Source organism: Dendropsophus ebraccatus, chromosome 6 (assembly GCF_027789765.1).
Source record: "Dendropsophus ebraccatus isolate aDenEbr1 chromosome 6, aDenEbr1.pat, whole genome shotgun sequence".
NCBI classification, from domain to species: Eukaryota; Metazoa; Chordata; class Amphibia; order Anura; family Hylidae; genus Dendropsophus; species Dendropsophus ebraccatus.
The window spans coordinates 108,391,832-108,418,791 of NC_091459.1; the positions used below are offsets into that span (position 1 = coordinate 108,391,832).

The 26,960-nt window shown below is 46.1% G+C and overlaps 1 protein-coding gene across 1 annotated transcript in view; it reads right to left on the reverse strand.

Annotated features, from left to right (window-relative positions):
* PID1 (phosphotyrosine interaction domain containing 1) overlaps nt 1-26,960 on the reverse strand; it is a 51,773-nt gene that overhangs the window by 17,763 nt on the left and 7,050 nt on the right. Inside the window, exon 2 of the mRNA XM_069973931.1 lies at nt 13,938-14,084. Coding sequence (XP_069830032.1) covers nt 13,938-14,084 — 147 coding nt within the window. The remainder of the gene's footprint in view (nt 1-13,937; nt 14,085-26,960) is intronic.

Below are 26,960 nucleotides of genomic sequence, written 5' to 3' on the forward strand. Positions count from 1 at the left end.
CGAGCCCGCCCGTGTGAAGCTACCCTAATGAAATGTTTTATAACGTGATGATAACTCATAGTCATCTTAAGAAACTTGTGCTCTGAAAAAGTTAAATGGGCACTGTCACGTAAAAACAAAAACCTTTTGATATGTTCTAGAGATGTCAAAAGTACAGTCTAGAAACAGACGAATGTCGGCAGAAAAAGAGCACTGGGTCCATCTAGTCTGCCCTATTAGTATTTCCCTTCTTATTATCTTAGAATACAAACATGTATATATCTCCTGTTGTAGATTTATCAACCACATCTGATGGAAGTTTGTTCCAAGCATCTACTACTCTTTCAGTAAAGTATTTTTTTTCTCATGTTGCTTCTGATCTTTCCTCCTAACCTAAGGATGCCTTTTGGAAGCCAAAGCCAGGAATGGATTTGAAAAGAGGAGAAATCTCAGTCTTTCCTTTATGACCTGTTCTCTGTTTATAGTCTGTTCCTGGCACCTAATGTACAATTTAGAGTTGAACTGTCCCAGTATTTTTTACAGAAATAAGACTTTTTTTCTGTTAAAATGAGATAGGAGTGCTCTCTTTGTCATTCATTTTCCAATAAGTGTGTCCGTTAAAGGAGTAGTTCAAAAAATATTTTTTTCTTTCAAATCAACTGGTGGCAGAAAGTGTCAGCGATTTGTAATTTAATTCTATTAAAAAAAATCTCAAGTCTTCCAGTACTTATCAGCTGCTGGATGTCCTGCAGGAAGTGGTGTATTCCTTCCAGTCTGGAGAGCAGGAGAGATTCTCTGTGGGGATTTGCTACTGCTCTGGACAGTTCCTGACATGGACAGAGGTGGCAGCAGAGAGCACTGTGTCAAGAATACACCACTTCCTGCAAGACATACAGTAGCTGATAAGTACTGGAATACTTGAGATTTATTAATAGAAGTAAATTACATATCTCTTTCTGGCACCAGTTGATTTGAAAAAAAAAGAAGAAAAGATTTGGTGAACTACCCCTTTAAGTTGTACATTTTAAAGGGGTACTCCGGGCGGGGGTTATTTGTTGGGTATGGCCGGGGAAGGGGTGGAAATAGAGGCCGCCTGTCACTTACCTCCCTGGTTCCAGCGCCGGGCCCTGGATCGTGCCGCCCCGTTGTCCTGTCCGGCCGCCGCTTCCTGATCTGAGCTGGGCTTGAGACGTGACGTCTCAAGGCAGCTCAGCTATTCAGCTGTCGAGGCGGGACTCCGCTCTGACCGTTGAATGGCTGAGCTGCCTTGAGACGTTACGAGGTAAGTGACAGGCGGCCTCTATTTCCACCCTTTCCCCGGCCATACCCTACAGATAACCCCAACCCGGAGTACCCCTTCAACCTTCTAAAGTGGCAAATTTTTACTTCTTAGACTAGATCATTTTAAAAGCGACTCACATCTTTTACAATAATATTGCTCTAAAAATATTCCAGAAGAATCCTCCTGTTCTCCTCTAGCAGGTGTAAAATACTCCATATAGGTCTCTAGAGTAACCAGAATCTACTATCGGGAGAAAAAGAGTTACGTACAGCAACATTCTTTCTATCCCTCAATTCACTAGCTGGATGCAAATGTGCTCAAAGGCGAATCAATAGATCTGTGACCTGAGTCTACCACAGGCAGCGGAGCAAACCAGCAGCTCCCGATCTACTGACACAGACAGAATAGCCTAAGTATACAGAGCATAGCGTCCAAACACAACTGGGATATGTGCGGATACCTAGTCAGTGACTGACAGTAAGGTATACCTGCTACACTGTACTTCCTGGCCTCAAACTGTATGTGCAAATCTGCATATGGGAGGGGGGGGGGGGGGGAGTTGCTTTAAAATGTACTTCACAAAGGTTATGTATGGGATGAAGAACGATGCAGCTAACTTTAGGAGTTAAATGGTGTTGGTTGCTCATACATGACATGCAACACAGACAGCATGGTTGAAAGAGATCATTATAGGACAGTACCATCTAAACACATACCACATATCGTATAGATAGACTTGATTAAGTTACATACTGCCATTAGTAATGCAGGATGCATAGCCACTAAACATACAAAAGTAACCAAGGAGAATACAAGACACAAGAAACATATAGAGATGGGGGGAGGGGGTTTGTCAAGCTGTTCTCGACACTGCTGTTTCCTCAGGCTGAATGGTAAGACGCGACTAGTTGTATTCGCATTGCATCCAAAATTAATTTCCAGGCCGATTAAAATGCATTGTTGTAGACAACAAAAAAAAGTTTCCATCTTTTTGCAATGAAGCATTAAGTTGCAGTGAGGCTATGGAGTAATAATATGAGGGTTATTTTACCTCCCCAGGTCTGAGGTATGGTGAATAGATAGTATAACAGGTTTGGAAGAATGTCAAGATTGGTCAGGTCCTTCAAAAGAGCCCTGGCTTCTATCCAGAATAGGGTAATGTACTCTGTATGAATGTCAATAAGGAATCATACTCTTCATTACATAGTAACAGCATGTAAGACTAAAAAAAACAACATCTATCTCTCATCTTCTGATGTTGATGAAGAGGAAAGCAACCCCCCCCCCCCCCCCCCCCCCCCAATTAGGTAGGAGCCTGTTTTCCTCATTTTTTAAGACTTAAATATCTTCCTGCTACTATATATGTGGCAATCAGAATAAATGATCCAGAATCAAGTATCTATAATAGTTTTTTTGTTTTGGAAAGTTTGCGCTTCAGGATTTTTATAGCAAGCAGTGCGCAAAAATGCACAGACCACTTCCGTGTTTGATTTATACCGTTTATGAACATTCCTAAAAAAAAAAAAAAAAAAAACCTGTAAGAAAGGGCCGGTGATCAGCTGAGAAGACGCGTAATCACTGGCTGATCGCACCTTATGTGACGGCCATTTATAGAATCCTTATTGATTGCACATCACCCTGTGTAAGTGGGTCATGTGCAACAAACAATGATAAAGTTAGAAGGACACGCAAACAATCAATCCAGTAATTACTCGTGCGACAAGATGACTTGTTACTTGAACTGTATACAGGCTCCTTAAAAACAAACAAACAGGGAACTTGCATTAATTCATGCCTAAAAAACTATGGGGTCTCCTCCTAAGGCTTTTTTCCCACAACATACTAAAGATCGAAAAGAACATCAGTTGTCGTTAAACAACAGCCGGAAGTAATGTTTATGAACATAAGTTCTGGCCGTTGTTTAACAGCAACGGCCAGTCTTAATTATGTCATGGGAACAAAGCCTAAAAACCATTTCATACCGATTTCAATAAGAGACGTGGGACTCCACTTGGAATATTGACATCAATAAGTGACATCACTTGGACAGTTCTGCTTAGGGTAGGTTTACACTGCGTTTTTGCAGTCTGTTTAAAGTATTTGTTTGGTATGGAAAAAAACTATTGTGGTCATCAGTTTGTTTTATATAATAAAAGGTGGTAAAAAACAAACAAAACAAAATTTTTCAACAGACACAAAAATGTGGTTTACCATGTTTTTGTGTACGTTAAGTTTCAAATTAAATACTGATCTGGTAAACAGACTGCAAAAATGCAGTGTGAACCCAGTCTTAAAGTGTCACTATCTAAATTGTTTTTGCAGAAATCAACAGTTCAGAAGTTTTAAGAAACTTTGTAATTGGGTTTATTAGCCGAAAAATACATTTTTATCATGAAAAAGCAGTTTGAAGCTCTCCCCCTGTCTTCATGATTTTCTACAGAGGGGTGGAGGGAGATGAGGCACCAAAACAGGACAAAGAGTTAATTTACAGCGACATCACCGGGCTATCTCCTCTGACAGTCAGCACTGACCTCTCTGACCTCTGAATACCACTTTTTTTTTTTTTTTTGTAACTGTAATATTTATTAAAGTTTTCATATAAACAGTAAAAGAATGCAGTGCACAATAAACAGCGGTAGTATAAAGCAATCTGCAGTATGCAGTATAATCGTGGACATGTTTCAAAACCGCAAGTACAAAAAAGGTCAAGGAGTCAAACTAAGGTGAACACCATAAGGACCTACAGGGGAAGACGTACATAGACAATAAGACATCAAAGACAAGTTGAGGGGGAGGAGATGGGGAAGGAGTCGGGAAGGTAGAGAGGGGGTTGGAGGGGGGGAGGGGGGATCAGTTCTGGAGTCCATCAGGTATAACCCTGTTGTGAACAATACCCGTCCCATGGGGCCCATACAGCCTCAAAGGCAACCACACTATTATTCAGCCTTGCCGTCAGTGATTCCATCGTTCGTACCTCCTTAATCCTCGCGACCAAGTCAGTAAGGGAGGGAGGGAGAACTGACTTCCATTGTCTAGCGATCAAGGTTTTAGCTGCCGTCAACATTTGCAAGAGCAGCTTGGTGGATTTCTTTCCCACCGACTTAGGGGTCAGGTTAAGGAGGCAAGACACTGGGTCAGGTGGAAAGGGGTGTTGCAATACTAAGGAAAATACCTCGCATACGGTGGTCCAATAAGGCCGAATAACAGAGCATTCCCAAAAAACATGGTATAAAGTCCCCACCCCAGTATGGCACCTCCAGCACAGGGGCGATATGGATCTGTTTAGTTTGTGGAGCAACTCGGGGGTGTGGTACCAAAACATTAGCAATTTATATTGGGTTTCTTTGTAGGTAACACATGGAGAAGACTTAGCCGCCCTGTCCCAAATAATTTCCCAGTGCTCAGGGGGTATTGGTTTGGCCAAGATCGTCTCCCACTTAGTCATGTATGTGTGCCGGACTGGTGAGTCATTTGCTGGTGAGCCCAATATCTTATATATGTCGGAAACAAGACCTTTCACACCCGGGCCGGCTCTGACCAATTGTTCAAAGGCCGTGGGCTTAGAGACCGTGGTGCTACCTATGTGCGTCGACATGAAATGCCGCAACTGCAGAAAAGTGTAATGCTCAGAGGTGGGCAGAGCCCGTCTCTCACATAAATCGTCAAAAGAGAGCAGGGAGCGCGTCAGAGGGTTCACAACATCCGCAAAATGAAAGAGTCCTCGAGAACCCCAAGCCTGTACCACCACGGACTCCAAGCCCGGCCGAAAAGCCGGAGTGAGAAGGAAAGAGACCAGGGGGGGAGCTGTGGAAGAGAGTTGAAATCGCTTAGAGCAAGTGTCCCAGATATGCTTAGTGAATCTGATAGGCCCTAAGAGTGATCGGGGCAAGGGGGTGACAGGGTCAGGAAGCCACAGGAGGGAATTTGGGTGTATGGGGGCCAGCCACCTCCTTTCTATTGCCATCCATTTGCTGTATGCATGGTAGGAGGACCAAGATGGGATAACCCTTAGGTGCGCTGCCCAATAATAGTGCAGAATATTAGGCGTCGCCAACCCCCCCTGAGTCTTACTGGCCATCATGACAGTTTTGGGGATTCTATGGCGCTTAGAGTTCCATATAAACCGGAAAATGGCGGTTTGGATCGCTTTTAGTTCTCGCATAGGGACTTTTACTGGTAATGTCACAAAATGATATAGTAATTTGGGGAGGATAGTCATCTTAACCGCCGCTATTCGGCCTAGTAGGGAGATAAAATGTTTATTCCAGGACAATAGGAGGGATTTCACAGTTCGGAAGAGCGTGGGATAATTAGCTAGGTACAAGGAAGAATATGAGGAGGTGAGGCGGATACCCAGGTACCCGATGGAGTCGCAGGACCACCGGAAATGGAAATTGGCTCTGAGGGAGCGAAGTTAGTTTTCGGGCAAGTTTAATGGAAGAGCCTCCGTCTTGGCAGTATTCACCTTGTACCCAGATAAGACCCCAAAGTCTTGGAGCAATTTATGGAGGTTCGGGAGAGTGGTGGGTAGATTAGTTAGGGTAAGTAAGACATCATCTGCAAACAGCATCAGTTTGTATTCCATACCCCTAATGTGTACCCCCTGGATATCCGTACTGTTTCTGATGGCTGCCGCCAGAGGTTCTATGCAGAGCACAAACAGTAGCGGGGACAGGGGGCAGCCCTGGCGGGTCCCATTGTGAAGGGAGAAAGTTCTCGAGAGTTGGTGAGGCATTTTAATGGAGGCCGTGGGGCGGGAATAAAGCCCCTGGAGGGCTGTAACAAAGGGACCTGCAAAGCCAAAAGTCTGAAGAGTTTCAAAAAGGAAGGGCCAACCAAGGCGGTCGAATGCCTTCTCCGCATCAAGGCTTAGTATCAAGGCTTTATCCGCTTGTAAGTTAACCGCATCTATAATGTTGGCAGCCCGTCTAGTGTTATCCGCTCCCTGTCGGCCCAGTACAAAGCCCACTTGGTCCTTATCCACCAATCCTGGTAGCCAGAGATTAAGGCGGTTGGCCAAAATTTTCGTGAAAATCTTCAGATCAGCATTGAGCAGTGCAATGGGCCGGTAGCTGGAGCATTCTAGCGGGTCCTTGTTAGGTTTGGGGATAAGGGTGATCAGGGAATGGAGCATAGAGGGGGGGGGGGGGGGGGGGGGAGTCTCAGAGCCCTCCATGAAGGAATTAAACAGGGATACTAGCCGCGGGCCGAGTTGCTCCTGAAAGGTCTTAAAGTACAGATACGTAAATCCGTCTGGTCCCGGCGAGCGTCCCGAAGGAAGATCCTTAAGCACCCCAGATAACTCCTCTAAGGAGATTGGAGCATTTAAGTGCTCAACCGCCTCCTGGGAGAGTGTGGGCAGTCCACACTGTGAAAGGAAGGCTTGTATTTGTCTGGCTCTCGCTGCAGGATCAGAAGGAAGGGAAGAGGGTAAAGAATACAATTTCGAAAAGTATCGCTCAAAAATCGAGGATATGTCCTTAGGGTGAAATTTGGTACGGCCCAGGTGGTCCCTAAGGGCCTGCGGAGACTGAGCAGCCGAACGGTCGTTTAGCATACGTGCCAGCAGGGTATGAGCCCTATTCCCCTTCTCATAGAAGCGTTGCTTCGAGAACAGGAGCAAGCGTTCCACTTTGTGTGTAAGGAGGTCTTTAAGTTTGGCTCTGGCCGCGATCAGTCTACGCAGACCCCGGACAGATGGCCGGGAGGAAAGAGCAGCCTCCAAGGCACTAATCCTTGATTTGGTCTCTTTAATAGCCTCTAATCTATCCTTCTTCCCTCTAGACCCCAGGGCGATGCAGTGGCCTCTAATAACCGCCTTATGGGCTTCCCACAGGGTAGACTGGGCAGAGACCGAACCTTCATTCTCAGCAAAGTAGGTCTCAATACAGTGTTGGATAGAATCTTTTAGAGTCTGTGTTTTCAATAGCGACTCATTGAGACGCCAGTGACAGTGGCGAATAGGGGACAGTAGGGAAGCTAGAGAGATGCTAACCGGTCCGTGGTCTGACCAAGAAATGGGGTCGATATTTGAACCTTTGAGCAAACGCACTGTAGGGATGTTGCCGAAGAGATAATCAATTCTCGTGTGTGTTTGCCTAGGGTGGGAGTAGAAGGAGAAAAGTTTCTCCCCAGGGTGCTCAATGCGCCATAGGTCAAAGAGACTGTGTTGTCGGATTAGCTTCCGAAACTCAGTAGAAAGCCGACACTGGTCGGGGGAGGGTGGGGCGCCAGAGATCGAGTGCCTATCCATCACCTCAGAAAAAGGGAGGTTAAAATCGCCTCCTAGGATCCATGGCGAAGGAGGGTATCGAGAGAGGCGCCTGAGGACCCCGCGGAGAAAGGGAATCTGCTTCCTATTAGGGGCATAGACGTTGCATAACAGTAGAGGTCTGCCTTGGATGGACCCCTCGATTATGACATATCGACCGCCGGGGTCTGAGTAGGTCGTCTCCACCTGTAGGGGACAGGTCCGGGAGACCATGATGGCTACACCCCCCCGTTTACAGCCCATAGAGGCAGAGTGAACTAGTGGATATGAGTGTTTGGCAAAGTTAAAGGTGGCGGAGGCATCAAAATGAGTTTCCTGTATATATGCTATATCGGCTTTCTGAGATCTTAATTCCTGCAGGAGCAGGCGTCTCTTCAGATTGGAGTTTAGTCCCTTAACATTAAGTGTGACAATCTTAGCCATAAGAAGTGTAGGGGGAGAGGACAATGCGTGTGCAGTGAGACTCACCAGACCCCATCCAACGGGCTCCAGGTAGTGGGAAGTCAGGAACAGCGGCGAACCAGGGCAGCAACCTCCAGAACTGTAGGAAAAAGGAGGGGGACACAACAGTGGGAGAGACATGGAGGGAGGGGACGAAAAAGACAACACGATAAACACAAAAAAAAACACATTGGTACAGAAAATCAATTAAGAACAAGGGCTTCCATAAAGGAAAAAAGTGGCTGTGAGCCAAAAACCCACGCAAAAAATGCATGGGTGGGAGCAATAGGTCCTTCCTCTGTCACCAAGGAAAAGGAGTTCGGGGAAGGAAAGGACAGAGGACAAACGCTCCTAGGGAAGCGGGGGAGCCAGGCAATGAGCCCAGAGGGAGAAGAGAACTAAAGACAGCAACCACACAGCAAACGGAAACCAACAGTGTGGGTACTCCGTCCTTGCAGCTTTGTAGCTCATAGTTGGCAAAAAAGTACAGCCCATCAGGGGTGTGGCAAAGGTCCCGGCATCAGGAGAAAAAAATGGGAACAAGGGAAATGGAGGAAGGGGAGTTCCCAAAAGTGGACGGGAAGTAGCCTGCCATCAGCGGCCGCTCAAGGAGGTGATGAAGGGTTTCGGGGATGAGGCCTCTGACGCTTCTGTCGCACAGGCCGCCAGACCTCATCCGGCGGGGGTGGAGGAGGTGGGGCAATCACCCACTCAGAGATCTGCGGAAGGGGGATGTCCAGGGTTTCACAGAGATGCGGCAGGTCCTCCAGGTCACGTAGAGTGGCCGACTTGCCGTCCCTCCTGGCCGTCAGGGAGAAAGGAAAGTTCCAGCGGTACGTTGCCTGGTGATCCCGTAGGACTTGCAGGAGGGGGCGTAGAAATCTCCGCTTCTGTAGAGTGACCCAGGCAAGATCCGGAAAGAGCTGAAGAGGCGCTCCATCAAAGTCAAAGTCCTTCAGGGAACGTGCTTTGGTCATAATGCGTTCCTTTAAAGCAAAATCGTGTACGCAGCATATCACATCTCTCGGGTTGCCGTTAGCTGACTTAGGCCGGAGAGCCCGGTTGGCCCGGTCCAACTTTATCTTGTGGGAAGCGGGTTCCCCCAGAATTGTATTAAATATGGCTTCCAAAGTGTCCGGAAGATCGTCAGCCTGAGTCGCTTCCGGCAAACCCCGGACTCGGATGTTATTGCGGCGTCCTCTATTATCTATATCCTCTAGATGGCGTTGCACGTCATTCAGCATAGATGATTGGGCCGCTACAGTGGTGTGTAATTGGGCTATATAGGCCCGAGTGGCATCATGTTCTTCCTCAACACCCTCAACTCGGTTAGTAATGTGCTGGATGTCTTTGCGAATTTCAGAGATTTCGGTTTTAAACGCTTCCTTAACCTCGGCTATCAGCAGTTGGAAATCATTTTTGGTTGGTAGCTGAGATAGAAGTCTATGCATGCCTCTCTGTGATTGCGGGCCAAACAAAGAGGAGTCAGAGTCTGAGTCTCTGGAGGTCTGCCAGTCATTAGTATCAGGGCAGGCATCCCTGGGAGTGTCTCTGGTTGCGGGCTGGGGTGGAGGCTGTTTAGGTGCTTTCTTCCTCATAGTGCCAGCCTGCCCCTCCTCATGAGGTTGAGGGGCAACAGACATGGCTGGCTGTAGCAAGACAGGGATAGAGGAGGGGAGGGGAGCAGCTCCAGCCACAGGGAAGTGGGCCTCCTCAGTAAGCAATATGCCCCCTGATGTTGTGGGGGTAAGCTGTCTTGGAGCTGGGGTGAGAGAAGCCGCAGGGGGAGCAGCCAGGTGTAGGGTAGGCAGTCTCTGTGAGGAGGAGAGGGGCTGCGGGGTGACTGCGGTGTGTCCCCCGGGAGAGCAGTGCCGCAGGCAAGATGGCGCCTCTCCAGCAGCAAGAGTCGACTGAGGGGACCTGCCGTTTTCCGAGCCTCCCCCACTCACCCGACTCAGCAAGTTCGCCCCCCGGAGAGTCCTTGGAGAGGAGGCCTGCGAGCGCCTGGTGGTCCGAGCCGGCAGCCAGGAAATGCCCGGTCTGGATCCCGCACCTCTGCGCCGGACACGTGGGCAAGATGGCGCCCGTCTTCCTCCTCCCTGCTGAGCCGAGCGCGTCAGAGGACCTCTACTCGCCTGTTCCAGAGGGGTGAGCGGATGCGTGACCGGCGGGTCCGGCGGTGAGGTAAGATGAGCCGGGGACCGTGTCTGGCGGGTGGAGACCGCCTCAGCCTCCGACGGGGTGTCCGGTAGGGTGCTGCTGCTGCTGGGCCCCGGAGCTAGGAACCGGTCCAGCGTCTGGGTACGGCTCCTCCGGTGGGTTTCCGGTACGGGGTGCTGCTGCCGGCCTTTGGGGGTCTTCCCCATGTGTAGGGGGAATCTTTGGGGGTGCCGGGAAGGCTAATTATGGGCTGATTTGCAGGCTACTGGACGGAGCTCCAGCACCACGCGTCTGCTCACATCGCTGGCTCGCTCCGCCCCCCCTGAATACCACTTTCACACAGGTTCCGCTGTGTAATCCTTTGTTCTCTGCTCTGCAAATTATCTCCCTCCTACCCCCTCCCCTCTCCATAGAACAGACAGGGCTCAATGATGTTAAAAATAAAAAATAAATTATAATATATTAGATTTCCTGATAATGAGCAGTGTATGAGAGAGAGAGAGAGAGGGAGGGGACCTGGGGAAAGGCTTTTTAAATGCAGATAATGGCATATTTGCCTAATAAACCCAATTACAAAGTTTCTTAAAAGTGACACTAAATATGAGGCCTGCCTTTACTGAAGCAGCACTTTCTTTGTTTCCACAGGCGAATAACATTCCAGACCTGAACATAATATTTTCATTCTTCAGATTACTCAGATTTTGATATTGCTTCAATTTCCACGTCAACCATTCAGAATCACAATATTATCACCAAAGTTTCCAAAACAGGCGACTAAGTAGAGCATGAAATTACTGCTCAATGTTCTCATATTAGGGGGAGAAAAAAATTAAAGAGTTTGTCTCTGGATGTTAGTAATGTGTTAGCGCCGAAGCCTTCATCTGTCAATTTAGATGCACACGTCCAGAACGCTGCATGTAACTAGGTGACCCTGTAGCCAAGCTAATAACACTGAAGAAACTAGAATATTCCCAGACACTGCTCAGGAGAAAAGCTGCTCCTGACCCAGGCTTGCTCCTTATCATGTGACACTACCCAGGACTAGATTAGACCAATACTGGAAAGCCTCATAGACATATCCAGAGGTGGTGGTGGAGAGGTCAATGAGGTCACTGAAGACTATGGCCCTGAAATACATCTGCACAAACATGGAAAACACAGGTCCACATTCATAGATGGAGACAGCTAATCTGGGAAGACTTCAGACACTAAGCAGTTGTAGATTATAGGCAAACCAGACAGACCCCATACAGTATGAGGCTGAAGATTAGACGCCTGGTCCATACTTCTTTACACTAAAGATCTCAGACGATAAGTTTCTGAACGTCTTGTTCTGTGAAGTGAGGGATAGTGTTCTGGATGGAAGGTCCCCATTCTTGAGGTAACAGAGGGTCCCAGTTGGACCCCCTGCAAGTACCCCTGGTGGATAGGGCTGGGTTCACACACAGTATATTTCAGGCAGTATTTGGTCCTCATGTCAGGTCCTCATAATGTAGCAACCAAAACCAGAAGTGGATTGAAAGCACAGAAAGGCTCTGCTCACATAATGTTGTATTTGAGTGGATGGCCGTCATTTAATGGCAAATATTTGCTGTTATCTTAAAACAATGGCTGTTATATGGCGGCCATCCACTCAATTACAACCTTGTGTGAACAGAGCCTTTCTGTGTTTTTAATCCAATCCTGGTTTTGGTTGCTATAAGGACCTGACATGAGGACCAAATACTGCCTGAAATATACTGTGTGTGAACCAAGCCTCGATGTGGGAAAACCCCTTTAAGGATGCAAAAAATGTTAGGTGAGCATATTAGACTGGTCAATACACAAATCCATGTACTTTTCTTCATTTTTATAAATAATAAGGTTCTTATATTCCAAAGCAGTGAAGTGAGTGGTGTACCTACAGGACTATGCCACATCCTTTAACTAGAGAAGGCTCCAAAAAATCTGTTCATATACATAACCAGAGGGGGAAGTGGATACAGCATTGCCAAAAACCTGTTACTTATCACCATGGAAGTAACATACTGAAAGTACATAACTATTCCACGTTTTTCCCCCCCAAGGCTAGGAGTATTCAGGATGCCCCCTATACATTAGTCTAGGACGCCACAAAGCGAATACCAGGGGGCAGATTTATCAATATGGTGTAAAGTAAAACTGGCTCAATTGCTCCTAGCAACCAATCAGATTCAAACTGAGCCAGTTTCACTTTACACCATGTTTGATAAATCTCCCCCAGGTCTATAAAATGACATCTCTGGGATACTGGAGCAGATCAGTTGTTACATGGGTTGTATGCTGTTCCACACAGAATGTCAGACTGTTCAGAGACTGTGTGAGGTATTGTTGTCATGAATGCTACAGCTGCAAAAGCTCTCTCCACAGAGACTCCCGATCTCTTCCCTAATGATCAGGCAGAGCGCTCCTGAATCACTGTGCCTGATCACAGAAATAAGCTGTGCAGTTGTACAGTTACAGACCCAGAGTCTTCTCTTTATGACGAGTGCAGTGATGAAACAATCAATACTCAGCCTCCTGTTCTCTCTGCCCTCAACTGGGGATCACAAAATGATCAATTTAAGTGCCCTAGACCACCAGTGATTCTTACATTAACCCCTTCACTGCCTTGGACCAACAGCAATATCAGAATTGACCGCTTTACTGGCCTAAATCACTAGGGAAATTGTAATTCACCTCCTCACTGCCCTAGACCACCAGTGATTCTCACATTAAAGGTAACATGTTACCTGGGACCTGGGGCAGAGCCCACCCGATTCCCCGGTAGAGCCCCCCAACCCCCCCTCCCCCACCCCCCGATGCTTACCCCCTTCTGCCATTCCCTCCCCTAAGCTGGTCCCGCCACGGAAAAAAAAATAAAAAAAAATAAAATCGCCATAATCGTTTGCGTGCTAAATATGTAAATGAGAAGAGACAAGTCTAACGTCCTCAGGAAGTCGCTGCTCCAGTGATTTCTCTGCAAAGGCACCAGCTTCGGAAGCAGGACAGGCAGAAGGTGGTATCAGGGGCTCAACCGCGGGGTCAAACGGGCTCTGCCCTGGGTGCCAGGGTGACCCATTTACTGCTATAGATCAGCAGGTTTTATGACACCACCTTTACTGCTACAGCCCACCAGGGATGATGGCATTTAACCCTTCCCTGCACTAGGCATTACCCCCTTTATTGCCCTAAATCACAAGGGATGCACTAGTTGCCATGTGGCCATTATATACCGGGCTGTGTGTTAGCTTACGGGGTGGCTTAGACAAAGCAGTGCTGGGTAACAAATAACTCCTCTCAGCAGCCAGAAAGAACACCACAGATCCTAGCTCAGCCCCATCTCCATCAAATACGTTATCCCAGATATATTCCATGGACAGGTGTAGTGCAGTTTATGGAGGAAAACAGCCATGTTCTGCTAATAATTTCCTAGTAATGATGTGTACTTCCTGTGCGTTCCATGATAAAATATTTGTGTACACATATATATCCTAAGGCGACAGCATAGCCCTGGACATTATGGACTATCATGTCCTGGATAAATTGGATTTTCTCTCTTAAGTGTAACAGAGATAAAAAACAACAACAAAAAAAAGTTTGTTTGCTTTATGTCATCTACCTGGCATTGGGTGTTGCTTAGTTTCATATATAAAAAGATGGGAGTAAAAACAAAGAACCTTTAGATGAGACTGGCATCCATTCTTACAAAAGAGAAATCTAGCAGGGACTTTAGAAACAACTTGAAGACATATCTGAACACTATCAGTATAGACAAGAAGTTTTGGGTGTTTAATAGCAGCGTACCTTGCATCCTGCTTGCGGCCGGGGCTTCATGAGTGGCATCGCGGTACAAAGTTCAATAGCTTCTGGTTCGTGGAAGATTACCGCTGGGAGAGGCTCTTTACGAAGGGTTAACACGTTCAGCTTTGACTTTATCATGGTCTGGAAGTGCTATGAAGAGAACAAGAAGTACTGTATTTACCGCAAGGATTGGATTAGGGGCAAATAGTTGAAAAAGCTTCTTAAGTAAACAATGGCCTCCTTCAAACGGTCTTATTACGCACTAACCATGATGTGATAATCAATGCACAGAACAAATAAACAGCAACATGTGGCTCTTCTTATGAAAGCAAAGGGATCTATTCATAGGGAGCGAGTAGGAATAACATTGGGTATAGTGCACAAAAACATTTCCGGTAATACAGACCGAGCTCAATGACCTAAATGTACTCATTTACCGTAGGTGGCATTGCTAAACAATTGCAATTTAACCCTTTTATTCCTAAGCAAAAATAAGCTGGGGCTTTACAAAAATCCTTTAAAAAAACTTGACTCAACTTTGAGATTGAGCAATCTACCTCTGAAGTCCCGGCGATCCTCATTTTATACGTTCTGGCTCCTAGTATTTTGCACAACAGATGTATAAATCCATAAAAACTGCTTATAGCAGCATGTACCTCACCCCATCCGTGTAGGCAAGTTATAGTAAACCAGTCATCTGTTCCCAATAAAGAACGTAGCATGCCATGGTATATCCAAGGTGCAATCCATTACTGTAACAACTCCTCTCTGTTTGATGTCTTCTATTAGAAGCTTCTGGTATGAAGATAAAATGATGAAATATTAAGTCTTTTAAAACTGGGAGACATTAATCTAAGCTTTAAGAGGTGGTCAGCTTTGGAAAACCCATTTTCCAATACCTCATTCGGGCACTCTTAGATAACAGATGTCAGTCTATTGTTTGGCAACGCCATCAATTTACAGGAGAGATCTCCCAGGTGGGCGCACGTCATTTACATGGTGAGCCCACTGATAGATTCCCTTTAAGTGACTCTGGTGCTAACATCAGACTCTAACCTGCCGTTATGTTTACTAAAGCAGGAGATGCAGCTGGTTTCCTGCAACAGTCAAATCCAGTGGCAATCTGGGGAGCGAAGTGCACAGCCAGGTGCTTCTCCTAGCTACAGCTGTATATCCATTTTTTTTTAAGAGGGATAACTTTAAAGGCAACTCAGACATCAAAAAACAAAATAAATATAAGTATACTCACCTATTCCAATGGCTCCCATTTCCTAACGCTCACTGCTGCTTCCCGGTTCCTTTGACACTTCAATCCCACACACTTTCTACTCTGCCAGACACTGGCCAAGCAAGGCAGGTCATCGTTGCAGTCAGTGACCGGATGAGTAGACAGTTCCTGCAAGGTTGACATGTCACAGGAAGCAGCAGTGAGGAGTGAGGAACCAGGGCAAGTGAGTATGCCTTTTTTTTTCCCTTTGTCTGGAATATTATAGAATGGGTTCAAACTAAAACTTTACTTTAAATGAAATTAATAGGAAACGCGTATTCTGGTCAAATATAATATCTGTCTGCTAATGGAGATCTGAAAAACCCTTTACCCCTAAGCACAGTCTAGTGAGAACTCTGTGCCACAAGATATTTCAGTGTCGGCAGTCAAAAGAAGAAAGAAAAGGAGCCGCAGAACTACAGAAAAGCCTCCATCCTGAAGATGATGACTACAATATGTACATTTATGGCTCGTGTATGAAACAGACTGCAGATTAAGGGTATTACCGCACCATAACTGGAAAGGTGACTCAGGATTTAGAAGGCATGGAAACTGCATTATGGATATTTTTATGTCTGGACAGTAAAAAGAATTACAGGCACCCAATAGTAAATTGTCAGGAGCTCCCTGGAATCTGGACAAGATTCCATCATGATCCCTGGCCAATGCAGGAGAGGAAAAACACATCCAGACTGCATTGATATTATGTGAAGGACTTCTGCACCTACCTAGATTAAAATAAGGAAAGAATAAAGTGGAAATCCGCACAGATTAGCACTCACTTTCTAGCTGTTAACAGGTTTGCAGCACAATATAACACATACTAGACGCTTATAAAGACAGGAGCTGAACTACCGCCAAATGGTGCACACAGTACAAACTGTGTCACACAAATTTACCCACCCAGCATAACAGGGGTTAAATATGCTGACAACCACAATGGATCCAGGATTGTAACAACTAAACCTACCCAAACTAAAGGCGGCTATCGGCCTTATCACTTTTATATGGTTGCTGTAAAACAATCCAGATAAGAGATTCGATGGGCTGGATTCTATCTCATCTGAATAAGTCATATAAAGCCACATTCACATGACATTTTCACTGTCGGTATACTATTCAAAAGGTATATACTGTGATAATCAAAACCTTGTCATTTGGGGATGACATTTGATCTGGTTTACAGCGGTATACTTTCTATTTGTGTAGTTTACCCCCAATATCAGAGTAAAGCAGACCAAGTATACTAAGATTTGAACTATTAAAGCATGAGCAGAATTACATAGAAAAAAAGTCCCTGGAGTACCCCTTTAAGCTGACCTGTATTGGGCATGTTTGGGGTGGAGTAAGGGCCCTATTCCACGGAGCGATAATCGGCATGATTCGGCCGATTATCGCTCCGTGGAATAGAGACTACGATCGGCCGACGATCGTTGTCATCGGCTGATCGCAATAACGATAGCATTTGAGTGATAATCGTTCTGTGTATACACAGCAAACGATCAAGGGACGAGCGAAAAATCGTTCATTTTGTTCTTTCAACATGTTCTCAAATCGTTGTTCGTCGTTCGCTAAAAATTCGCAGATCGCTTAGTGTAAACAGTCTTTCAAAGATTCACCCTATGTAAAAGATGGGCTTAATCGCAATAACGATTTTTCTTATGAATTTTCTTACGATTTACTCGTCTAAACGCTGATCTTTATAAAAACCAAATTGTGGCTTCAAAATCGTTAAACGATCCATTGGGCGAATTATCGCTTCGCGTAAACGCAGCATAAGGACCTATATTTGTCGTGCACAGCTACGTGGAATAGCGGTGCGCGGCCGGTGACTGAAGATATACATTACCTATGCATGGTGCAGGGCCCTCTTCTCCAGTGTCCTGCGCGCTCCTCCAGCATCAGGGCGGCCTGTCTCAGCTCAGGCCGCTCAGCCAATTACTGGGCGCGGCGGTCCCGGCCAGTGATTGGCTGAGTGGCCTGTTAGCCGAGACAGGCCGCCCTGACGCTGGAGGAGCCCTGCACCATGCATAGGTAATGTATACTAGTTAAGCTAGGGCTGCAAGGACATCAGTAACTATGTCCCTGCAGCCTTTGTTTAACGATAATCGGGCCGTGGAATAGGCCCAGTAAACGAGCGCTGATCTATCAGATCGGCGCTCGTTTATCGGGCTCCATCGGCCGTGGAATACCACCCTAAGGATAACCCCCACAAGAGACCCTGCAGTTATGCTACCCTTTACATTTACCACAGTTTATGTGTCCCCCATCCTCTAGTTATGAATATCAAGTGTTCTCATCCATGTCGGTCCCATTCGCCATAGGCTGCTAGAATTGGCCCTGCGTCCAAACCACCAGTTTACAGTGAAAACTGCTTTTACGCAAGAAGAAAGGCGTGAAAATCGGAGCGTCCTTGTAACATATTCAGTAGACAAGAAATGGCCCTGTTCCTTATGGGAATGCAGCCAGGTATGTCCGGCATTAATGCAGACAGCTTGTATAACCCACAGCACAGGTCCAGGTATAGCTCAAGGTCCAACATAACTATGAATGGGATAGTGTATATGGAAAGTATTACAGGGTCAGCCTAACCCCCTCCCCTGAGCATAGACCACACTGTACCTGGTGGCGATATGTGGTATATCATTACTGTCATTGCATAAAATACTTCAATATGGGGACACAGACTAACTGGCAAATATGGGGACACAGACTAACTGGCAAATATGGGGACACAGACTAACTGGCAAGTGCATGTGCCTGTGTGTAAACTTATATAAAGCACCATTTATCAGAATCTACCTTAAAAGTCCTGTAATAGTATTAAAAAAAAAAAAAAAAAATCTGTTGGTAGTATTCTGCACTAAGGTGGTGCTTCTACATTTGCATTTGCAATGCATTCCAAACACAGTGAAAACCATGCCCCCATTTCGTTCCCAATAGCAACAGATGTTGCTGGGAAAATCTAGCATATAAAAGCACACAGGATTTATTAAGAGTTTTTCAACTACATACTTTTGTGTATAGGAGTACCTGCCATAGAACAGAACCCAAAACCACTGGAAGGCTCCACTGTATGGGCGGGTTCAGACTACGGAATTCTTGCAGATAAATTCCGCGGAATTCCGTCATTTGTACGCGCTCATGGCTGCATGCCTTTCCGCCGCCTCCATAGACACTGTTCTATGGGCCGGGTGATTCCGCTATCCGCTGAAAGAACTGATGTGACAATTATTTCGGTGGAATGCGGAATCAGCCGGCCCATAGAATGGTGTCTATGGAGCCGGCGGAAAGGTGTGCGACCGTGAGCGCGTACAGGCGACGGAATTCCGCGGAATTTATCCATGAGAATTCTATAGTCTGAACCCGCCCTATAAGTCTATCTGCTGGGTAAACATGGCAGCTATTGCTTCGTATCCAGTGACCAGTCCTGTCCCCAGTAATAAGTGCACACCCCAGTACTCCAGTCTCTCTGGTGAGGTCAGGTTCGGATTTCCCCATCTCATTCACATACACATTAAAGTCATGCAAAAATCCAGCACTTCAAAGCTTCCTGAAACACATCCTCCTGCCTCCCGATGATCTACTAGACATGTGTTACTTTCAGGGGGAAAAAAAAAGGACCTTCAAAGAGCATCTTGTCTCAAACAAGAATACAAAATCTGGCAAAAGTAACGAGTGCCGAGCATATGGAGGACCTGTGCCTATAGGGAAAAACAGGAAACAAAGAGCCCACACATATAAGGCTTGGAGCAATGTATCTCCTTAGTATAATTCATAGAGATGTTTCAGCTACTATAGAATATATTATACTATTATATGTGAACTTCACCCAAAGAGAATCCTACTACCCAGCAACCCACATGGGTATAGATTCCACTTTTGGTCTCATACAAGCTCTTTGCTTATGTCAGTTCCATCCAGACCTTTAGGCTATCCATCCTCCTAGCCATGAACTGTGACCATAAAGTAGTTCATCGTAATAAGATACTAATATACAGAGGGATGAATTACAATATATGAATTTGCACACATGCATGTGATTCGAAATAGGTGGATACAATCTGATGCTACCTAGAAACCATCATCAAGCAGGTATGTTCCTACCAAGGATTGGTTATTAACCTCTTAAATTTGTTTTCCTTCCAGTCTGACACAGTGCTCTCTGCTGCCACCTCTGTCCATGACAGGATCTGTCCAGAGCAGGAGAGGATTTCTATGAGGATTTGTCACTGCTCTGGACAGTTCCTGTCACAGACGGAGGTGGCAGAAGAGAGTGCTGTATCAGACTGAAAAGATAACTCCACTTCCTGCAGGGCATACAGCAGCTGATAAGTACTGGAAGACTGGAGATTTTTAAATGGAATTAAACTTACAATTCCTTCTGGATTTTATGGTCATACAGTTCCTCTGGAAGAATTCATGTTCCTGTTCACTGTCAGCAAGCACAATACACAAAGTACATTACAAAACTGCACACTACTTCCTTATACAACTAATACAATTCATTTGCTGAAACCAGAAAAACCACAGAAACATGTGAGTACCATCTGCGAGCTATGCTGCACCCATGCCTATAATCTATGGGGATCTCCTGGAGCATCCACATCCTGTATCACAACTGGGAATAGGAAACGGCACTGGCCTAAGATCCATGGGAAACTATGTGATGATGCCATTAGTTCATAGATAGTAGCGGGTGACCAGTGCACGGGTAGGAATCCAGCCAAATAAATGGTGATAACCCTAGACGACGAGCCCGGCTCTCTTACTCATAATGTTTTACCCTACTAAAGGATTTTCCAATGAGTATTTTAGACATGCATGTGAAGCAGATCTGCAGCAGGGATGACAGGACCAAGCCGGCTGGAGGGAAGACGTCGAGCTGGGAGAAGGGTCACATCTGGAGAACACAGGAACGACACAGTCACATAGCTGTTCAAAGGCATTTCCAAACTATTTACAGGACGGGGGCTCGCAGGAGTTACTCAAGCTGTGTAAAGAAGGTGGACGGATGTGAGCACTACAAAATCACTATAGCATGGTAAGGCCACCATTCTACCAATAGAAACGGATGGGTTAAACAGCTTCAGTTTAATATCAGTGGGCGCTGTAGCCAGGAGCTGGCACATTATAAGGCAGGACGGAGAGCTTCTTATTTTTGCAGGCACATGTGTAACAGCTGCATCTTGTTATAAGACAAGCTGAAGCCATCATGACTGTGGAATGGAATCTATTTCCACAGCCACAAAGCACACCCAGCAAGCCGCCCCTATTCCTCCCCGCATGGTGCGCGGCTATGGGGATCACATGCCAAGTGTCCACATGTGTAAACCACTGACATCATGTAGCTGTTCTTATAAAATCACTATAGATGTAGACTTTACTGATGATGCTACATACTAGACTGCCCCCGCATTGTGCCAACTGGTAGCGTTCATGGCATACTATACGCAAAATATATATATCATCTATCAGCCACATATCTCTCCATGTACGTGCAGTCAATAAAAGATGGAAGCCGAGGGCTGTGATGGTCATACTTAGTTACAGGCTCAGTCCACGAGCACCAATCTACAAGATCTAGCTCGGTTACTAGAGATGAGCCAATCTTGGTTTTGTCTGAACCAGAGCATGTGGCATCTCATTACCAGTGGCTGACGATGTTGGATGTAGCCCTAATGAGTCCAGAAAATATGGATACTGCCTATGGCTTAGGGCTGCATCCAACTTTCATGTGGTATATGTTTTTAACATGGGATCTTATGTATAATAAAGGCCTCTAAGAGGTATACTTCAGACGTGTGCATCAGGAAGTCCAAAGTATAAAGAGGGTGCCTTGGCTGCCCCATAGGATTAGTGCCACACATGGCTCTGCTGCTGTAAGGGGGCAATGGTAAGCGGCTTGCGGGAAACCTGTCTCCCAGGGAGATGCTGGAAGACGTCGATGCGACTTCCCACGTGGACTTGCATTCCTTCCACATAACAGAAGAGATTGGGGATGGAAGCTCCGGGGATGGAAGCTCCGTACACTCATTCACAGAAAACCTGTCACATATTGACAGTACAGAAAGTTTCTCCACTACTACGCCCAGGAAAAGTGAGTTTTGACATCCTTTAATCAATTTTATTCCCCTGCGTTAAGACAGTTTCACACCAACATATACAAATGTCATGTAATCTTGGCCCTGACCATAGGTCTGATAATCCAAGTTGAAAGCAGGTCATCAGACCCACAAAAGCACTGGGACTTCAGGCTAAAGTACACCTGTATTATGCTAGTGTGAAACCAGCCTAAGTATGTAGTTGCTGCAAGTTATAGCAGAAAAGATTACAGATTACAGATCAAGACTGGCAGCAAAGTATATACACCCCACATCCATACTGGCTTAAGAATCTGTACATCTTGGGTCAAAATGCTGCCATTCATCTACTTATGTGATTGCAATGAACTAGATGCTTCTGGAGGGTCTCGGTCATATTGGTCCCCACACGATGACTTCTCAATCACTTTAGTCCCCTCTCCCCCTGCTCCTATCATTCAGGTCGGACGATATCCCTCTCAGGCCCCCGATTTTGCACAGAAAGCCGCAGGCAGCACAGTAGCAGAGTCTGTCCGGCAAATGAGTCTCTGTGATGCTGTAAAAATCTCTAGCGCCATTACTCGAGCTGGGCCTCGTAAGATGTTTTATTTCGGTTCTCCAGAGTTTAGTAAGAGATTTAAAGCTGCCTGGGATCTGCCAAATAAACTCTGTCTGTGGGATTGTGTAAATTCATCTGGCAGCACGTCCGGCCCGCCATCTGGAGAAGATTTTCCAGAGAGGGAGAATGAAGCAGGGGCTCCAGTTGAACAGGACAAGCAGCCCTTGGTCCCCCTGGGACCTTCCTAATACGTGTCACTCAGGACAGCCTCCTGCGAGATGGCGAGACCATCCAAGTTTCCAGATTGCACAAGCAGCCACCTAAGAGCAATGAACTGATGTATTCATCATGGGAGACCTGGGTGAGATTACCTCAGACGATGCCACTAAATAGCTCATCCTCCTGTCAGCATCACAACAGTGTTACAGAGGAGCTCTGACCAACCTTGTGTAACACATTTAGAACAATCTCTCTTCTGCCAAGTGACCAATACCTCATACGTTCCTGAGCAAACTGGTGTGTAACTAATATGACCACAGTACAGCAGCCACCAAAATATGCATGACCCATTGAGGCAAAAGATACCAAGAGGCTGTGCAGGTCCTTTACCTTCCTAGAAGTTGTGAGGTGGACTTTTTTTTTGGAATCTATATTTCCAATAGGATCAAGATCTATAGAATTTGGAGGCCAATTTCTTGCCTCGAACTGTCATGCCGAATATGCCCTTAATGATAAGGAAACGTGCTGGTACATCACCCAGCACGCTTCCCAAACATACCCCTGTACCCTCCATGCCCTCCTTGTTTATGTCGTAATCTTACATTTCTGAAGTCTCTCACTGTATGGTAATTAGGTGTAAGTAGTCATGGTGGGCGTATGTAGTCACGGTCATGGGCGGTTGCGAGCGATGTAATCACGCCCAGAGGGGTGTGATTGAAAGACCTGCGCTCCGCTGACGTCACCCGGGGCCTGCGACGTCTTTAGCACGCCACACACGCGCAGTCCGGCGGGAGAAGATGCTGACGCACTGCATATGCCCGGCGTGCTAAAGACGTTGCCATGCCGCTGACGTGGAACACAGGCTCCGGGTGACATCAGCGGAGTGCAGGTCTTTCAATCACGTCCCTCTGGGCGTGATTACAGCACTCGTAACCGCCCAGGACCGTGACTACTTACACCTAATTACCATACAACGTGGGACTTCAGAAAATGTAGGATTTGTAGGTGTAAACCAGGAGGGTACAGGGGTATGTTTGGGAAGCAAGCTGGGTGATGTACCAGCACGTTTCCTTATCATTAGGGGCATATTCGGTGTGACTGGTTCCCTGTAAGCCATTCCTGAACAGTCTTGCAATATCATCAAGACACATTTTCCTGCTGAAAGAGGGCACAGCCATTATGAAGGCTACAATAAGGAGGTAGACTTGGGCTGCGACAATATTTAGGTAGATGGTACATGATGCCAGGAAGCCAAGGTTTTCCAGCAGGACATAGCGACTGCCAGCTTGCTTTTGTGCCAAAGGGCATTCTATTGCCACTTCTTTCCAGGGTAAGAACACACAAGTGTCTGTCTACAAAATACAAAGGACAACATGGTTCATCACATCAGGCGACCTTCTTCCATTGCTCCATGGTCCCTGCTGTTGTGCCCACTGTAGATCCTTTTAGAGATGGAGAGGGGCTGGCATGGGTGCTTGGCCAGTCTGTGGCTACACAAGCAGCCATGCACTGTGAATGGGAGTGCATGATTTACAATTGCAATACCTATCATAGCTACGACAGCTATGGTGTATACTAGTACCAATATAGTAAATTGGCTTGTGAACGTTACATATCCCGCAATGCTCAGGTCAGACCTCCAATGATCTAACAGATTTTCCTAAAGACGGGACATATGGTGTTCTCCATATGATCCGGATACACCATCCAAGGTGATGTGGGGCCTGGCAGACACTAGTCTGTCCTTTGTAGGACCAGGTAACTAAGCTATGTAGACATAATGCAGGATGCTACCACCGTCTTTAAGAAACTCATCTTGCAATAAATACATACTTCTAGTGTGTGACGGTGAGGGCTGCTTATTTCTATAGGATAGCTTTACTAGCAGACATGATCCTGGCAAGGATAGCATCCAGCGCTAATAAAAACGACAGCGCTGCTCAGTCACGTCATTCTTCTCTCCCAAAGACAGAGGAACATCTGGAGTCACTATTGCCTTCCAGACAAGAGTCCCGTTTCTACTGGGTCGGCTGTGTGCAATAAGAATTTTTGCAAGGAAATCAACCTGCAAGCTTATGTAAATGAGGGATAATCTGTGTATGATGAAAAGTTCTGCGGATTCTTAATATACCGCACTTTCCACGTGTCAGTTCCTCAATGTGTCCATCTTGTCAGTGAAGAGAGGAATGTCCTTCATCTGGAGATCCAGACCTAAGGTGGAGACCGCTGTATCCAGTCTAGGCAATCCTCTTTGATCTAAGCGGTCTGTGCTCCAGACGGATACACATCCTATGATAAGGAAGACATTATATATAGGCATCTGAAGCAAACGTACTCTAGTGAAAAGTTTTAGGCCTGTGCCAGCTTTCCATTAAAATCTATTAATATATATCCCCTCTCTTTCTACATGGCAGGTGGTACATGTTAGAGCAATGAATCAAGTGATGTTACCCACTGGAATAGCCCTTTAAAGAGGTTGTCCAGGGAAAATTAACATGACCCCTATCCTGCGGATAGGGAACAAGTAAGAGATTGCTGGGGGCCCGATACAGAGATCAGTACAGAGGTCGGACCCCCAGCTTCTTTGTTATTAATACAGCCGCACCTGCGGCTCTATTCATTCCTATGAAGCTGCAGGAAAGAGTAAGCTCTTTTCGGTGGCTCCATAACAGTGAATAGTCAACGGAAAAAGCTGAGTAAGCACCTTCTGGCGGCTCCATAGGAATGAATAGAACCGCGGGTCACATGCTGTACCCACAGCTGTATTTATACAAATAAGCCGGGGGCCCATTACGGAGATCGCCGCAGGGTGCAAAAGTTGAACCCCCCTGCGATCTCTTAGGGTAATATTACACAGAACGATTATCGTTCAAAAATCGTTCGGATTTGAACGATAATCGTTTAGTGTAATAGCAGACAACGATTAAACGACTAACGAGAAATCGTTGGTCGTTTAATAGAATTTGGACCTATTTTTATCGCTGATAGTTTGCAAATCCTTCGTGTGTAATAAGACATCGTTCGCAGTAGCGGCGAACGCAGTGGCGCTGACAGGAAGACCGCAAGAACGATCATAAGTAATGATCATCATTCCGTGTAATTGGGTGAATGATTTCAGGTCGTTCGCCATAGCGGTAGTTTGAGTTCGTTAATCGTCGAAAAATCACTTTGTGTAATAGTACCCTTACTTTACCCTCCAAGTTAAACAACTCTGTACCCATAATCTGACCTCCCCAAACCACTTGTACCTTCGGATAGCTGCTTTTAATCCAAGATCTGTCCTGGGGTCCGTTCGGCAGATGATGCAGTTATTGTCCTAAAAAACAACTTTTAAACTTTCAGCCCTGTGCGCAGCGGCTGTGGCCTAGAGTGTCAGTGCCCTAACTTTGCGCCACCCCTCCGTTCCTCCTCCCCACCCTCTTCATCATTAGGAATACCACTGGAACATTTTCTCCATGCTGAACACTGCACAGGTGCCTTAACGATCCAGCCTATGTGCCGGGCTAACACAGGTGGGGAATAGGAGGCAATCTGCCTGGAGGGTGTGCCAGCCTAATGCATACACAATCTAGGCCACACCCGTTGGGCACAGGGCCGCAAGTTTAAAAGTAGTTCTTTAGGACAATAACTGCATTACCTGCCGAATGGACTTCAGGCCAGATCTTGGATTAAAAGCAGCTATCCGAAGGTACAAGTGGTTGGGGGGGGGGGGGGGGGGGGTCAGATTGTGGGTACAGAGTCACTTTAACTTTCCTTGAGCTACCTCATTAGGTTTAAAATAAAGCCATGTAGCAGTCATTGGGACACAGCTATGGTCAGTACTGAGCACAGTGGATACATCTAATGCGCAATGTGCTCCTATACATTCCAACAAAATGCCGCAAACAGTTAAACCTATAGATTTCCATAGAAACAGAACCAATAGGCTCCTTAGCCCCTCCGCGCCTGCAATCTGACTTGCCTCCCATGAAAGTTATTTTAGAATTAAAACTAAATTTAGGAAGGAAAGAAATACTTAGTAAAATACAAACTGGCAACTAAGTATTAAACTGGCCAAACATCTAATAGACTTTGAGAGTTCTTTTTTGTTGGCACTAATATATACATCAAATTGGGGGGGGGGGGGGAAATCAAAAACAAGTGGTCAGGGGGGAGGAGTGTGATGATATCATGGACTACAGTTATGCAGCTTGCATGTCCAAAAAAAACATCTTTTCATACCCCGTCCACATCATGTTAATGGCCCAGAGGTCTGTGTAGTGGTGGTTTTCCTGGTGATTCCTCGGCACTTACTGTAGCAGGGGCAGGAACATTACTATACATTTGCATAACCAGTCCAGGCGGTAGCAGACTCCCTGACCTCTGTACAGGACTATCTGCAGTTTTCAGGTCTCCAAGCTAAGACCAACTGTCCCCTGCAATGCCAAGCCAATACTGCAAGGCAGCAGTCATAATGTACCCACATAGCTGTGCCCACATATTACTAATGGCTGAATGCAGAAATCCACAGGAAGCTGAATATATTGTGCTTTCTCCGGGTCTACTTATCCCTCTAATAGCCTTTCTTTACATGCTACTGCTTGAGTGGCTGCCCTCAGGGGCGGGCACCAAACCCCCTGTCATACAATGGGAAACATTTATTCTCAATCTGACACACTGCTCTCTGCTGCCATCTCTGGCCGAGACAGGAACTGTCCAGAGCAGGAGAGGTTTTCTATGGGGATTCATACAAAACCGAGACAAAGTTCCTGTCTCGGCCAGAGGTGTCAGCAGAGAGCAGTGTGTCAGACTGAAGATAAAACATTTCCTGCAGGACATACAGCAGCTAATAAGTATGGGAAGACTTGAGATTTTTTTTTTTAATAGAAGTAAATTACAAATCTATAAAACTTTCTGAC